Source organism: Chondrus crispus, genomic scaffold (assembly GCF_000350225.1).
Source record: "Chondrus crispus Stackhouse genomic scaffold, scaffold_130, whole genome shotgun sequence".
NCBI lineage: Eukaryota > Rhodophyta > Florideophyceae > Gigartinales > Gigartinaceae > Chondrus > Chondrus crispus.
The window spans coordinates 84113-100042 of record NW_005178991.1 but is presented as its reverse complement, the minus strand read 5'-3'; the positions used below and the strand labels follow the sequence as shown (position 1 = coordinate 100042).

The 15930-nt window shown below is 51.7% G+C and overlaps 1 protein-coding gene; it reads left to right on the top strand.

Annotated features, from left to right (window-relative positions):
* Positions 1-12221: 12221 nt before the first annotated feature.
* Positions 12222-15088, top strand: CHC_T00009273001 (WD40-repeat containing protein). XM_005713073.1 is given in 3 exon segments: positions 12222-14462; positions 14478-14921; positions 14922-15088. The coding sequence occupies 2 exon segments, from the start codon at positions 12222-12224 to the stop codon at positions 14919-14921; spliced, it is 2685 nt and encodes an 894-aa protein (XP_005713130.1). The 3' UTR covers positions 14922-15088.
* Positions 15089-15930: the final 842 nt, after the last annotated feature.

Here is a 15930-nt window from a genome sequence, read left to right as displayed (position 1 = left end):
AGACGTATCGTGCCGGGCGGTTTTAACGGCGACAGTTTTCTGGTGGGACGATACGTTTTAGGCCGATTTACACGGCGGCACTATCATACGCGCTGTATTTGCAACATTGCTGTTGGCAATTTCTCACTAAAAGTTTACCGACGGCGGCGCACAGCCAATAAAATTTCAGTGCGCAAAATCTAGTTTTTGCCGTGTGCGATTAGAGGCGCATGAGCAATATTATTGATTCCATATTTTATCACGTATCATGTCCCTCGTCTGCCAAGATTGTCAGATGCGCAAAACGTATCGTGCTGGGGGGGCAATTACAGCAGGCAGATTTAGTGGCAGGGCTATATACTGCACTAACATCGTGGCAATGCGCATGTACGAATTACACAATAAGGCGGCGTAATTTATGTCCTGAAAATCAAAGCATTCTAAGTTATTTACTGCGCGAAATTGAAAAGCGCCGTATGCAGGTTTCGATGATCGTTGCCTCAACGACGCATTTTGGACGGGTGTGTCAGCGATGCGTTGGGGAGGGATGCGCGCACGATGCGTTCTGGAGGGGTGCGTCTAGGATGCGAGCTGCGGGGGTGCAAGAATGATGCGTTTGAACGGGTGCCAGAATGCTACGTTCGAGAGGGGTGCGCTCGTGATGTGTTCTATAGGGGTGCGCTCATCATTCGTTTTAGAGGGATGCCAGAATGATACGTTCGAGAGGGGTGCGCCCACGACGCGTTCTAAGGGGGTGCGAGATTGATGCGTTCGGGAGGGGGGCGCCCATGATGCAGTCTGGAGGGGCGCGAGAACAATGCGTTTTGGAAGGGTGCGAGAATGATACGTTCGAGAGGGATGCGCCCACGACGCGTTCTAAGGGGGTGCGAGAATGATGCGTTCGGGAGGGGTGTGCCCATGATGCGTTCTGGAGGGGCGCGAGAACGATGCGTTTTGGAAGGGTGCGAGAATGATACTTTGGAGAGGGCTACTCGCAAGACGCGTCCCGCAAGGGGCCTGAACGGTGCGTTTGCACGTTTCTTTTCTGTTTCAGCTACTTCTGTAGTAGATGGCCGTTACAAAAGCACAAGTGTAAATTTTGTGGGGTTGTTTGCGTAGTGGAGAAACAGCAAAACTGCACAATTGGTAAGCATAGCAGTTGGATATGGCGCGACGTATAAGATGTATAAATGAATGATTCAACAAAAACGGCGGGTAGTGATCGCACGGGCACATGGAAATGTGAGGATCGCTGTGACATGTGAATGGTTCCGTTTGCGAGAAGATTGAAGCTTTCTATCGTTGAGAGTTTATTGAAAATGTGGTCCTAATACTGCAGTATGTGGATATAGAAAACTACTGGCAGTCCAGTTGGAGAAGACCTTGATGTATGGCCCAAGCCAGTGGGAGCCATATTGTCAAAGGCATATCGTCGTTATTCTCGTCAGCGGACTCTATGGATGCATCCGAGAAGATGACGGCTAAGTCCTTCTCAGTGACCCGGGCGGGGCGGTCACGGAGAACAGAGTTGGAGCGGCAAAGGATTTCGGAAGGGAACAGGTTTTTAGGGATCTGTTGCTGGAAAGACTTCATTCGCCAAAGGTTCCAGGCGAGTGATATCATAGGACGTAGATCGCAACGACCGTATTGGCCGAATGTGGGGTGAAGTGGTTGGCCAAGGCAGTGCGAGAGGCGGCAATCATAGCACTTGAGAGGGACTTTTCTTGGGACGGGGCAAGACGGGACGAAATGGGTCGTAGAGAAACAGGCATAGCAGCTTCTTTCCATGAACGGACAGTCATTCTGAGGATGTTCCGTACCGGAACGGCGGGGAGAAGCGTGGCATAAGAGACACGTTGTCTTGGTTAGGAAGAGGAATTGAGTTACTAGATGAACCGTGGATTCGGTGTCAATTGCCTGGAAGTGACTAAATGGCAACGAAAGGGGTGGTGACGGGGAAGGGAAAGGGTTTGTGAGAACATTAGGTTGGGTTTGGGGCACCATGCTGGGAGAAGTTCGTAAGCTCTTGAATGAATTTCTTCGGGATGGTGGAGCCGTTTGCCCGAAAGGACTTGCCTCAAACATGGTGACGCCGTCGGAAGTGACCGTGGACGGACTGGAAATGGTGCTTGCTGCATTGAAGGTGATGCTGAAGGCAGCAAGCGTTCACTTGATTGTTGTGGGGAGAAGCTAAGGATTCTTCGAACTGGAGGGGCTGGGGGGGTTGGTTGGAGCGGATTGCTAAAGCAAGAGAAGCATTTCATTGAGGTTGTGCTGCGTGGATGTGGTGGCTCCGATTTGGTTTTGCCGTTGAGGCTCGAGATGGTTTTGATTTTGATCTTGATGTGGAGGTGGCAACTGCGATTGCGATGGTGTGATGGGAAGCGAATGTTGCCGAGCCTGGGATTGCGAATTTGCATCCCAAGGTCTAGAGGTATCCGGTGTGTGAAATTGTGAACTCTGAGGGGTGTGCGGTGCATTAGTTGGCTGGGAGGGGAACATAGATTTGCAAACATCGCACCAGACTGCGTGCTTGTCGAAGCGACAGACACCAGAGACTTGGCCATCCATGGCTGTGTAAAGTGCATCTTTGCGGCAATCCGTGGTGTTGAGGACCCAATTCATCATCTCGTTTCGGTTCGTTACTGCGAGATCATTTTCGTCAATGTTGCCCTTTTTGAGAGGGAGGTTTCGAAGCTCTTATTGTACTGGGTCGAGTTTAGGACGAAGACGAATGCGTGGTGTCCGTGGCGTCCAGACCGGCCACTCTCCTGTGCAAAGTCGACGAGGCTTCTTGCGGCGCCAAGATGAGCTGTTGCTCGAATATCCGGAACATCTATTCCGGTACCGAAGGCGGACGTACAAACCACAATACGGAACAGAGTTGAAGGTACGAGGTCCTTGGTTGTTATGATGTCGTAGAGCTCTTCGTTTGCTGTCCAGTCGTTGTGGGCCTTTTCGCGAGCTTCGTTAGTGAGGCCGGCATGATATATGAGCGGCTCGACTGCGATGCGTTGATTGGAGTGGGCAACACTTCCTTGTGTATATGCGGCCGTCAGGGCTTTGTGGAGAGAAGTTGTTTCTTGGCGCGTCAGGGAGAAAGCGATGATTCTATATATTTTGGGCAACGGCTTTGGGGCGTTGGTGCAATCGAGGAAGTGCTGATGCAGAAAGCTTACTGCATTCATCTTCATGACTTCTTGTGCGGTGGCAAAGGAGCCTTCAGGAGTGCCAGTGTTTAGGCCCGGGTCAGAGTCGTCACTGAAGGTATGAACAACAAACTCGAGATTCCTTCTTTGAGAAGGCATTGAGAAAAGGAAGGCTGTGTTAATGCCGTGGCGCTCTAGAATGATTCTTCTCTCGCAGGGTGGGACGGTGGCACTGAGGAGTACACGAGGGACTGACTTTGGGATGATAGAAAGGGATCGACGCAAAAACTTCAATTCAGGGCAGAAATGTTGCCACATGGCTGTGAAATGAGCCTCATCAATGACTACTCGAGCGAGCCTGTTAGTATCCATAAGTCGAACAACCAGCTCTTTGAAGGACGGCCGCGACAACTGTTCGGCCGTGAAGATGTAGAGGTCGGCAAATTCCAGCGATCCTTGTCCATTCGCGCAATGTGATGCGAGTAGGGCGAAGTTTGTCGCGCGCCTCATGTACTCCGATACAAGGGCCTGGAGGGGAACGACTACGATAGTGCACTTGATATTCTTTTCCATGAAAGCTGGTAGAAGGACTGCCATAGACTTGCCTGATGCGGTGGGCATCAGTACGAGGGAGTTGTTCTGCGACGCGGACACAGTGGCTGTGACAGCAAACTGCGTTTGAGACATGAATTCCGCAGATTTAGAACGTGTGGCCTTTTTGAGAGCGGACAGTAGAGGCCTGACGAGGGAAGGGAGGATATGGTTCGGGGGGTTATCGAGGCGAATACTGTGATTTGGGTGGTACCCTACAGAGAAATTGTTGGGGAATTTGAGAGCAGAGGGGTTTGGCTGCAGTTGTTGCAGTTCGTTTGCTGTGCTTCCCTTGAGAGCATGAAGGAGGGGCTTCGGTGGATGAACCTGGAAGACAGGCCGCGGCTCATGGTGGGATAGCTAGGTCACTCGAGACTGGGGTTGCTGTGAATTTTGGAGGGGGAGCGGTTGTGAAGAAGCGCGGTCACTATAAAATGACGGCAGCTTCAGATGGCGGTGCCATGCATGGGAGAATTGCCGTTACTTTGTTAGCGTAGCGACGGGACAGTCGGGCATTAGCGGGGTAGTTCGTCCGTAGTGTTTGTGAGCGATAGAGGAGGTATGCGCAGCTTGTTGGTGTCCGGCTGTGGTGCGTTTTGCCAATATGTCATTCATGCTGTTGTGGAGCTTATTCTGACATATAAGCGGAACCATTCCACTGGTGAACTGCCTGTAATCCTTGAAGGAGATGTGAATGCTCCTGGATTGCAGCGCAGTCCTGATGACCTTTGTGACACGTGCGGGTGAGAAGTGTTGGCCGTTGTTGGCGAATAAAAATGTCCAATGGGTTCTCATGGCTTCGTCACCATGGAGAGCTCTGACCATTTCGCATTCCAAGGGGCGAATGACCGACAAGTATGAGATCATTCGGAACGAAGTTTGCTTGTCGGGAAATCGGTACACCGTGCGGTTGTAACCGAGCGCGGCCCTTGACTTGCAGTAGCCAGGGTTGAACAAAATTTCGGAGTGGTGGCCGATGAAGATGTTCCGGATGTTGTTCTCCCCATTTTGTAGCCTATAAGTGCATATCTCGGTTGCTCGACAGGGAGATCCGGACGAAAAATGCATCATAGCAAGTAGGGAGTCTCGGATGATTTGGCAATGAGCGAGAAACTGCAAGACTCCTGTTTTCGTCATTCGAACACCAGCGACTTGAATTTCTCGGTCTTGGCCAGAGGAAGCAGTAGAGGTAGGGGATGGGCCAAGACCGGATGCCTCGTCTTGTGTAGGAACCCTGCGCGGAAAGGAACATGTGGGGTGGACGCAAGGTGTGCGATGGAGGAAATCGGACGATGGATTCATTAGAGCATGGAGGAGATGGGAAACGTTGGCCTGCACCCAGGAGGCGTGGTGAGTGAGGGAGGAGAGAAAGGAAAATCCAGGAGCGCGGTTCGTGGGGTTGTCACGCAGAGATAAAACGAGTCGTTGGAAATCAGGAGGAAGCTCGGCCCCCAGAAGACAGTGTTCGTAGAAGAACTTCTCGAAAGTCTTGTGTTGGTTTGTGATGATCGTCCCCAAAAGAGGCATGGATAGGTGGTGAGATTTGATGATGCCACAAGGGTCTTGCTTGTGAATGGCACAGACGGCGAAAGAGATTAGACCTTCCTCATGTTTTATGATTCGCATGATGATATCCAAAGTTTTTCGTATGAATGTAGCGGCAGTGTTGGCATCTTGATCGACGGTTGCGATGATGGCAGCAGCTGGATCTTGGTGGCTCTCGTGGAGGTGGGGGGCCGGAAGGGGCGTTTCTGCTACTCGGCGGAGTTCTTGAATCGCTGTCACGGAAACAGCGTATTGGAGGGCGGCAAGAATGTGACTCATGTCACTGGCTTCGGCGAGTCTGAGGGTCGGGGAAGTCTTGGCGAAGAGTGGGGCTGTACTTGCAACGACGGTAGCGGCGACAACAAACTTACGAACGGCCAAGTTGGTGAGGAGGTCGACATGCCTGAGCCGGACGAAGAGCAAGCTTTTCATGGCATCGTGAAGGCGACTGTGTAAGGCGTGGGAGAGACTTTCACCTGGGGTCTCGTGGAGAGATGTGCGATTGGGCTCATGAAAGAAGGCGTCGATCGCGACGGAAGTCTGTTCATTACGGGAAAAGTCGGCGTCCCGTGTCTGACGGGTGAAGAAGAGGAGACGGGCGACATGACTAGCATATCTTCGTTCTGCGACGGATTGAACCCGTCGGAAGGGCGTAGTGCCGTGGAGGTTTATCGCTTGACGAAATCCATGCGTGACGTCCCTGACGACCTTGGCGATACTTTGAAAGTATAGATGGACGCAGGTTGCAACCGTGGATAAAGTCGCTTGAACGTCCTCCGTCGTGAGGGCACTCGTGAGTTGAGCTGCCTTCTCACGGCGTAAAGGCAGAGCGTCGAGGGCTTCATCAAAGTCGGTGATCGACAGGAATGTGTTGCGGAGGGCGATGCCGGAGTCTGCGTCATTTTCCTCCAATTCGGCATGAGATGATCCAATCGTTGCCCCAGCCAAGGAACTGGTTGCTAAGTGGGGGATTGAGATTGAGTCTTTTCCAAAGAGTATCGCAGAGGTAGGTAGCATCGTCAATGCCACCCCATGAGGTCGGAGCTACTTCATCTAGAATCGGATTGGGGTCAGCGCGGAGCTTCGCTAACCCCTTTACTGAAAATACTGACTGCTAGGTTTAGAATACCCATTATTCACTCTGTCCGCATCGAATCGTATATGCTTAGAGTCTCTGCGTGTCTTACATTCGAGGTCATTTTCCAGTGGCCGAGTTCACCGCAGTCTACGCATCGCGTATTGCTTTTGGGATCTGTATTGGCGGGGATTCGTCCTTTGAACTTAAATCTAGGACCGGATGGCTCGTACGTGGTACTGACATTGCGACCTTGATAGGAGTGGCGCTTCGCCATCATCGTACCGGAAAGTCTGCTGTCCTGGCGGCCAACGTGGTTATAGGCTGAGGTGGCAGGTGTGTGTGGTGGCAGTCTCAGATTTTGGTCTTGCGTGATGTCCTGTGACTTCACATATTTCAAATCGGCTACTGTATCAATCAAGCATATAGCATATGGGGCCATTTCCTCTGTATCGTAGCGAAATTTGTTCGTCTTTGCGGTCGTGATGTTGAGTTTGTGCACATACCATAATTCCTGAACCTTCTGAAAGGCAACAGCTTGCTGTTCGTTGGAAACTGGATGCGTGAGTGACTCTTTCTACATGTCGGCATTCTCAAAACTATCCTCAATTGTTGCATACTTTTCTTTCGTAATTTTGAAGTACTTGACAGTCGACCTCCTATTATCTTTTGCATCCGCGATAAAGGATACTGAAAATGTTATTGAAGGTAGAGGATGGTAAGTTGGCGTTACCGAGGAGGAGCATCGGAAAATGTTGGCTATCTTGAGATGTATAACCGGCATAGAAGTGGCTAGGATACGTCTGATAAACACCATGAAAGCGCTCTGCAACTGAATCATACGTCTCATTCTCCTGTTTTTTGCATGAATGAATGTTCTGGCTCATCCTTACCAGTCCACGCACTCCATCTGTAACAGCGTCCTTTGCGACTAGCTGGATGATTTTTCGATAACAGCGTTCTGGTCAACATCATCATTATATTCATCGTCGTCCAAAACGAGCTGGAGCTCACCAACTGTAATGGCGCTATCGATAACTTGGATGAATGAGCAGTCTATGGCTGAGTACAGTGTAATCCCTAGACAGTTCGCAGTACCCTTGGCTTTGTTGTCTCCGCCTTTTGCGAACGACCGTATTTTCCGTGCCCAAATACGCACGGCTTGACGTCACATGAACTTGTCTGTGTTTGCATGCAGTTTAGGCCGGTCATATAAGCTGTTTGGAGCAGAATATGCTCCTGGGCCCATAACTACGGGAACCAGCTCAGACATGCTGGTGTTGCGCGTAGTGTAGGAGCAGTTCTGTCCTTAGTGACAAGTGCGGAAGGCACAAAAGCCCGAGTATGCTACTCTCTGCCCTGTCTTTGCTCCAAACCTCCGCTCTCGCTCTCCCTCCTTTTCTCCGGTGATTCCGATGTCTCTATCGCTCCATGTACATCACTATCTAGGAGAACAGCATGTCGCTTCTGCCTTCAATTACCATTCTCGCTTACAATGGTCGACAATACAATTGTCGGCTTTTCGCTACAGCTCGTAGACGTGAACTAAAACCCCATGCATGGGGATTGGTTTGCACCCTTTGGTCCTTTGCGCCCCTTGCCTCGATTAATTAATTCGTACCTCATGCATCCAACTACTACTACAGGGGGCCTCCGTAATAGTGCGCTCTTTGTTAGTACATTTACGTCAATAGTGCGCTTTTCAGGCCATGTCACCGATTCTGAAACGTGTACAACTGTACGCTTGATGTGCCAGCAATGCAGCTTTAGCGCGCCTTAGAACCCACGCCGCCGCTTGTTCCCCGAGAAGACATCTGCGGTGACGAATCAGAGGGCTGCGAAGCTGTGCCTTCTCCAACAGAAGTGGCGAAGGTATTTGAAGCTGCAGAGAACTTCGCCGACAACACTGGGATTGCAGGGGCAGGTCAGGGTTTGCGCCGTGCGAAACGTGCACTTTTTGATGCTTATTACGACCAGAATAGAAAGAGGAACCGCCAGACGCTCATTGCAGAGCATTTCATGTGGTACAGTAAATGAGCTTTGCTGTTGCTTCTTTAGTGCATGACGTCAGTAGTGCGTTTTGTGAGGCCTGGCACAGGGGTGCACTATTACGGGGGGTCTACTGTATCCCATTCAATCCTGCCATGCTATGTATGCTGCAAACCTGTACACGTTGCACAAATTGTCACAACAGTACAGTGCCGAAAACACGAGAAGAAACATTACAGTCATATCCATATTACAGTTCGTACGGTGATGCTGAGGGAGACAAACTGTCGCGCAGAGTGACATGATACTCTGAGGGCCTTCCTTAACTCGCATGCGCGGCGTGCGTGCATGCGTGCCCAAGGCCTCTCTCCACCCCTATTGGCCCCTGAAGAATAATTTAAACCACGTCTGGCTCCATTACACCACTCCTCTCCGTACACGCAGCCGCCTGGCACATCACCAGCCTCGACCTTGTCAACACCTCATTGGCACCGATGCCAATCTTCAAAATTTAAAAAAGGCGGCAAAACGGCAAGCTTAAAGCCCACGTTTGCACATCTCGATGCTAATCTCCGAGTTGGTCCAGCTACAATTTTGCTTCCTATGCTAATGCCCCGGACCTCGAAGTCGTGACCTGGTGCTCCTTCGTACAGAAGCGCAGAACTCTACGCCCACCCCCACATGTGCCCATTCGAGATACCATCACACTATCCCCGTCCATTAACGTCACAATCAAAAACATGCCATCTCAAAACCAATTCCTCTCTCCCTTCATGGCAGTCTCCATATACCCGAGGCGATCTCCTCGTAACCACCGAAGCCCCCATCCCTCGAGACCCCCTTCTTTCCCACGACACACCGATCCACTTCCCCGCATATTAGCCAACTCCTTTGCCGCTGCCGACACCCCAACTCCCTCTCAACGATCCCCTCCTCTACATCCCGCGAGCTCAGCGGAACATGCAAGCGAGCGCGAGACTCACCCCCCTTCTAGCCAAGCCCGCCGCTGGAGTGACCTGTCCACTGTTCCCCCAAGAAGTATTCCCCCTCCCGTTTGGCCTCGCCGGCCATCAACGGGAAGTGGGCAACGTCTGTCGAGCACGACAACGGAACCCCCACCTGAGCTATCGCAAGTTGGGGTGCAGGGTGACTATGGAACACCCCCAGGGCCTACTGGCGGCCCTCAAACGACACTAAACGCTCCCACGGCAAGCGATGAAGACCGAATCACTGTCGCGGTAGAGGCACAAACTGTAAATGTACAAACGCAAGTTGTGTCACCATTATGCAGGCGCGAAATTCTATTGCTGGCTTACAATTTTATTGGGGAGCATACGGACGCCGTCTTGCGAAAAGTATTGAAGACTTGGCAGCGGAAAGTGAGCGGTTCGAAGACAGAACGCATCACACGAGCCTATCTGTACTTTCGTGTGTCTCTTATTGGTGGTGAGGCTGCCGGGGAATTGTTTCGGAAATGTGTGAAGGATGCAGTATGTTTATTCAAGGACTTCGACGCATGGACGGAGGATAACAGGTCTTCCGTCGAGCATTTGACGGAGGTCCCTTCCGATGCAGATCTCATGAGGACTTTTCGTCCGATGGAAGTGGCGCACTGGGAGGAGTTTGAGGCTGTAGCTGAACAGAGGCGGCAGATGGTGGCTGACGGAGACTTGCCAGAAGTAAACGCTGAGAGTTCGGGGTACGGAAGATCTGCGAGCGGCGCTGGAGGATCGCCGTTCAGCCTGTCGCAGTTTGCTCGGTTGTGCCTTCTGCTCCGTGACGATCCGGTCGCAAATCTCGCGTTTCAGGGAACCGGTCAAGAGCTGAGCATGGTGCAGCAGCGCAATCGTGTCAACCGTGACGACTACTGGCAAACTGTTGCCGAGCGCTTCAACAACGTTGACTTCCACCCCCGCATTGACACGCGACCCGAACTACCCCTAGGGACTCTAGACCCCTCATCGACTCCTCTCTCACCCGTGGGCGCCTTGAAGCTGAAGACTGTGTGGACGGACATGCGCGGTCCGTTCACGAAGGCCCATAATGACTTCAAAAAGTCGGGTCAGAACGATCCGACCTTACTGGGGACTCTCCGCTTCCTGCAAAGCAACGGGAACGGTCAGCTTTGTGCCCTCTCTAAACGCATTCTCGTGATGTTTATCGTGTTGAGGATCGGGAGGGACAATAGGGGGACAGATGACCAGGGGTCAACCGCGAAGGCCATGTTGAGCATGGCACTTAGAGTGATCCCGGGCGGCGACGGATTTGATGAAGCTGGGTCGGGAATTTCGTCAGGGGTTGGTGGGAATGGTGCAATTATAACAGGTAGTTCAAGTGACGAGGGGGACGACGGGGGATCAGCATCGGGATCAAGGAAGAAGCGTAAGACAGTCGCTGTTTCAGAAGATACATCGTTCCTCTGTCAGCATATAAAAGGATTGACAGACTCGCTAAGTAGTCGGCAAGCTGACACCGGGGAGGGATCTTTAGCGGCGTTTGTGGAAAGTGGAAAGTTAATGGAAGTGTTGCAGGAGGCGCAAGAACAATTGCGGACTGCAGAGACGAGAGCAAAGGATGATGATGATGTTTTACTGAAGCTAACCACGGCACGTTTTGAGAAGATACGAGCAGATTACGAGCGCAAGTTTGGAGAAACTGCGTAGGATATAGAAGCCCATCGATAGCTATAGCACGTCTCGACAAAATTGCCGCAATTGCCATGCACATCGGCGCCTCTAGCGGTATACCTCAAGTCTAGGCGATCGGGGCTCCTCCTCGCCACCAGGGCCAACCAGACAGCCTTAAAGGCTCACGAGAGGCGGCCAGCTTCAAATTCAATTTCAACCCATGTCCAGAGCTCCGAAGCGGCGTTTCCCATGTCCGAAGAAAACCTCTGTATCTGCGCAAAAGTTTTACTGTGCTCGACTGTACTCTGGCCATATTTTCCAGGCATATGAATTTTCAGGTTCTCCGCCCTCGGCTTCTCATTTGCGGTATGAAGGGATTGGGACAGACGCAGATTGGTCCTGCTATTCTGTATCGCTTTGAGGGTTGCCCGGTCCATGTCATTGATTATCCATCGCTGCACTCAGATGCGGGTGCTAGATGTGCTGAGGAGGCGCTAGTAACGGCCTTTCGTGAAGCGATGCGGTCTGTGCCTTCGATTTTGTACCTTCCACATCTTGACCTGTGGTGGGAATCAGCATCTCCATCATTGAGAACGACGCTTGTCATAGCCTTAAGGAATCTACCATCTGACCTTCCCTTATTGGTGCCATGACTAAGTATTCCTGAATGCGGAGATTTGGAGCCCACTCGGTACAGGGATGATGCAGGAAAGAATATTTTTGAAGTTGAGGAGTTTTTACCGAGGCACGACAGCGCGAATCGAGCACGGATACGGTGAAGGGGGAGCTACACGAGCTGGCAGAATTCAATAGGATTGTAAATGAAAAGGGGCAACAAACTGGCCGGGAGATCCACTTGGCGATGGAAAAAGGGCATATCTTGTGGAGCAAGTATTTCTGGGGGTGAAAAAGAAATGGGAGGAGCATTCAAGTGATGCAGTGAGACAAGTTTTGAATGCAAGTGGCCAAGTTGAAATCCGCGCTGCCGTCACGCCCATCGCACGATGTACGCTTGATGTGTTCACGCCCTGTATACACGCAGAGCACAATCCCGAAGAAATATATTTGCAACTGAATTCTCGGGGGAACGATGGATCACCGAATACGTGTGAGGCGCGGCTAAAGGAGGCCGTGCTAAGTACCGATAGGAATACAAGTATAGGAGCGACGGCAACGGGGAAGGGCGGAGTCGGGAAGACATGCGCTCTTCGAGCGATTGCGCACGACGATGACATCAAGGCTCAGTTTTCAGGCGGAGTGTACTTGATGTCTTTGGGGAAAGATGCCAACGTAGGGCGGCTGATTGAGCAACTGTGTATAGCCGTAGAGGCGTCTGGTGGCAACCAGGCGGCTGGGAAAATGCGAGAGCAAAGCGAGTTGAGCAGGGTACTGACCAAGATGCGAGCATGGTTCAACACACGTGTATGTCTGTTCATTATTGATGATGTGTGGGCCATGAATGGTATAGATGCGTGTATTCTGCAGAAGTTATCTATTCTCGCTGACACAGCGGGAGACAGCCGAGAGAGGAGCAGACTTCTGTATTCCACGAGGGACTCAGAGCTGAAACAGGTCGGTAAGCGAGTGACTTTCGAGCCGAGGGAAAGGGAAGGGAGCGATTCAGTTCACATGCTCATGCTTGCTAGCGGGGCGAACCCGGAGGAAGCGAATGATCCGAGATTCAAAGAGGCCGTGAGGGAAATATTGAAATTGTGTGCTGGTTTGCCGCTGGCTCTGAACGTAGCCGGGACGAGTGTCAGTGAGAGTCCAAGGGATGGGTATTTGTTGTCGTTAGACGCGACATTACATGCGTCACTAGAGATTGTGGAGTCCGGCATGGGGAGCGATGCGGAGAGGTTAGGTCAGTTTTCGTTTCGAAAGGTACATCGGAGTCTGTGTGTTATGAAGAAGCAAGACGGGATGCCTTTGTCGTTGGTAAGAGAGTTGTGGGAGATGGACTACGAATCGGCTGAAAAGTACGCGAAGCAGATGGAAAGGGTTGGATTAGTAGACCTTCATTACGACAAGGATTGTGGGTGGGTACGGATGCATGATCTGACGCACGATTTTGCGGTGCAGGAGGCGCAGAAGGAGGACAGTGTAACGTTCTGGTATAAGAAGTTGGCAGATGTATGCAGGCAGGGAGGAGGACTGCTTGCTATGACTACGAGCGAGGGCAGAGAGAGCAAGGATGCAAGAGAGAAGTATGTTTTCGAGAATATATATCGCGTTCTGAAACAGGGCGGGTGTGTGGAGGAGCTGAAGAATCTATTCTTGAGTGCACGATGGGTGAAGGCAGTGATACAGAGAGGAAGTGTGTGGCAATACGAGGAAGCTGTAAAGGATCTAAATAGGCTTTTGGGGAACACGGGAGGAAGCGAGAGCCTTTTAAGGGATACGGGAGAAGAAGATTCGGTGTATGCGATGGAATTGATGATGAGAGCTGCACGACTGAGTGTACCTTTTTGTGGTGAAAGCAGTGCAGGGATTTACTTTCAACTGTACGGAAGAATCAAGCACAGGGCATCAGAATTAGGTAGCGTGCAAAGGATACTCGAGGAAATCGAGGAACACGCGCCACGGCCATGGGTGCGGCCTGTGAGTGAATGTGTAGGGCGAGCGGGAGGAAGTTTGGTGGAGCATATTGTGCTTCCGAATACTCCGATTACCGTTTACGAAGTCGGCATGGACTCAACGGGTGGCGTGTATGGACACTATTCGAACCCGGGCGACACCAGGATCACAGTTTTCACACAGTCTCCGGACAAGGAAATGAAGATGACTGAATTAAGCAACGATTTTGGAACGGGGAGCCGAAAATTAACGTGCGGTTGTGTCAGTATGAGCAAACGCTATGCAGTTATCGGATATGATGATGGGACACTACAGTTCTGGAGTGTATCGGAAAAGAAAGTGTTGTGGAGTGTCTGCGGTCATGAATCGCGGGTGTGTAGCGTTGCGATGAGTGGTGATGGAAAACGTGCAGTATCTGGATCGAATGACGAGAGCGTACGAGTTTGGGACGTGGACACAGGACTGCAAATCGGCGACGCATTAACTGGACACACGGAGGTGGTGGTGGTGTATAGCGTTGCGATGAGTGGTGATGGAAAACGTGCAGTATCTGGATCCCGGGACGGGAGCGTACGAGTTTGGGACGTGGACACAGGACTGCAAATCGGCGACGCATTAACTGGACACACGGGTGGGGTAGCGAGCGTAGCGATGAGTGGTGATGGAAAACGTGCAGTATCTGGATCCTGGGACGAGAGCGTACGAGTTTGGGACGTGGACACAGGACTGCAAATCGGCGACGCATTAACTGGACACACGGGTGTGGTGTCTCACGTTGCGATGAGTGGTGATGGAAAACGTGCAGTATCTGGATCCCGGGACAGGAGCGTACGAGTTTGGGACGTGGACACAGGACTGCAAATCGGCGACGCACTAACTGGACAGACGGGTCCGGTGACGAGCGTTGGGATGAGTGGTGATGGAAAACGTGCAGTATCTGGATCCTAGGACAAGAGCGTACGAGTTTGGGACGTGGACACAGGACTGCAAATCGGCGACGCACTAACTGGACACACGGGTCTGGTGACGAGCGTTGGGATGAGTGGTGATGGAAAACGTGCAGTATCTGGATCCTGGGACAAGAGCGTACGCGTTTGGGACGTGGAGAAAGGGAGTACAGTTCATCTCGGAAAGTTGAAGGACTGGCGAGATATCGTGGAGAGATTTCTGAATGCAGAAAACTTACGTGCCGTCTCTCGCACTGGACATAGGCACAAAAGGCTCAAAGTTTTTGAGAGCGGGGGGAATATTGTGCATGAGCGAGAGAATGGCTCTGAGGCTGTTTTGGCGCAGCTGGAGATTCCGGTAAATCGGTGGGAGGTAGACGATAATCATGGGGTCTTTGTTGCAGCGGCCGGCAAGCGGGTGGTTATTATGAAGCTAGTGGTCTAGGTGTGTATAGGTCTAGGTGTGTATACTCTACTTCCCTTGTCCTCTCGGCCAGACACAGACGCTTCTATTGTACGGTACGTGGTGGCACCTGTGGTGGGGATAGCCTGTTTGGTTTTTTTACATGTAAAGTCTTGAGAATTCCGGTTTATTGACCGCGTCGTCTGGAATCTTCTGCAGCTTGCAAAAGGGAGAAATACGTGACCTGTCTTCAGGAAACGTCAGCGGGCGCGAAACGCAGCCTGATGCGCGCTACTGTCTCATGGCGATGCTATCGCCCCTGTCTCATGAGCATGAGACATGCATGGGACACATGCACGGGTTGACGATAAATACGAAGGCGATGAATACGAAGGATACACGATGGACATCTATTCATCTCGTTTCGTGTGGTGAAGGCCGACATCTTTTGAAGTTTCTGTGGAAGCGAGCGATTTCCTGCGCAATGGCTGTGGCAACAGGGAGCTCAGGCACGTCCTCAGGAGGTACGGTACCCTTCTCACTCTCTGTCTTCCTTGAGAGAGTGGCACCCTGTTTTGTAGTGCGGTGCTGTTTGCATCCATCCGTGCACACCAACAGTGAGGTGGCCAAAACCTGTAATGTTGTGCCCGGTCCCTTGGGCACCGTGAAACCGAGTTTTATTTGGTTACCTTGATTGAAGGTAGAGGCTGTCCGCCCGAGTCAATTCCTACACGTTAGTCTAGGTGTAAGCAAGAAAAAAGGGGACGGCTCGTTACACGTGTTCACTTTTCTGTAATAAAGTAGTAAAGTACACGTATTCACTTCTCTTTATGAGGGGAACGGGGTGGTGCTGTCCGCACTGCTGTTCGCAGAGGTGTACAGTCACACCCCAATGCTGTAACGGCTGTTCGCAGAAGTGATGTGCAGAGGTGAATGCAGCGCGCCAAGCCCGGCGCGCTGCGCGACGTCGACGTCGGCACAGATGCGGGGTTCCCAGGGCTCGTCCTGGCCATCGCGAGGACGCAGTGGGACGTCACGATGCTCGAGGCCG

Bases quoted from the DNA above. Each gene is read 5' to 3' on its own strand.
- CHC_T00009273001 (XM_005713073.1), top strand. From the start codon at position 12,222: ATGTCTTTGGGGAAAGATGCCAACGTAGGGCGGCTGATTGAGCAACTG.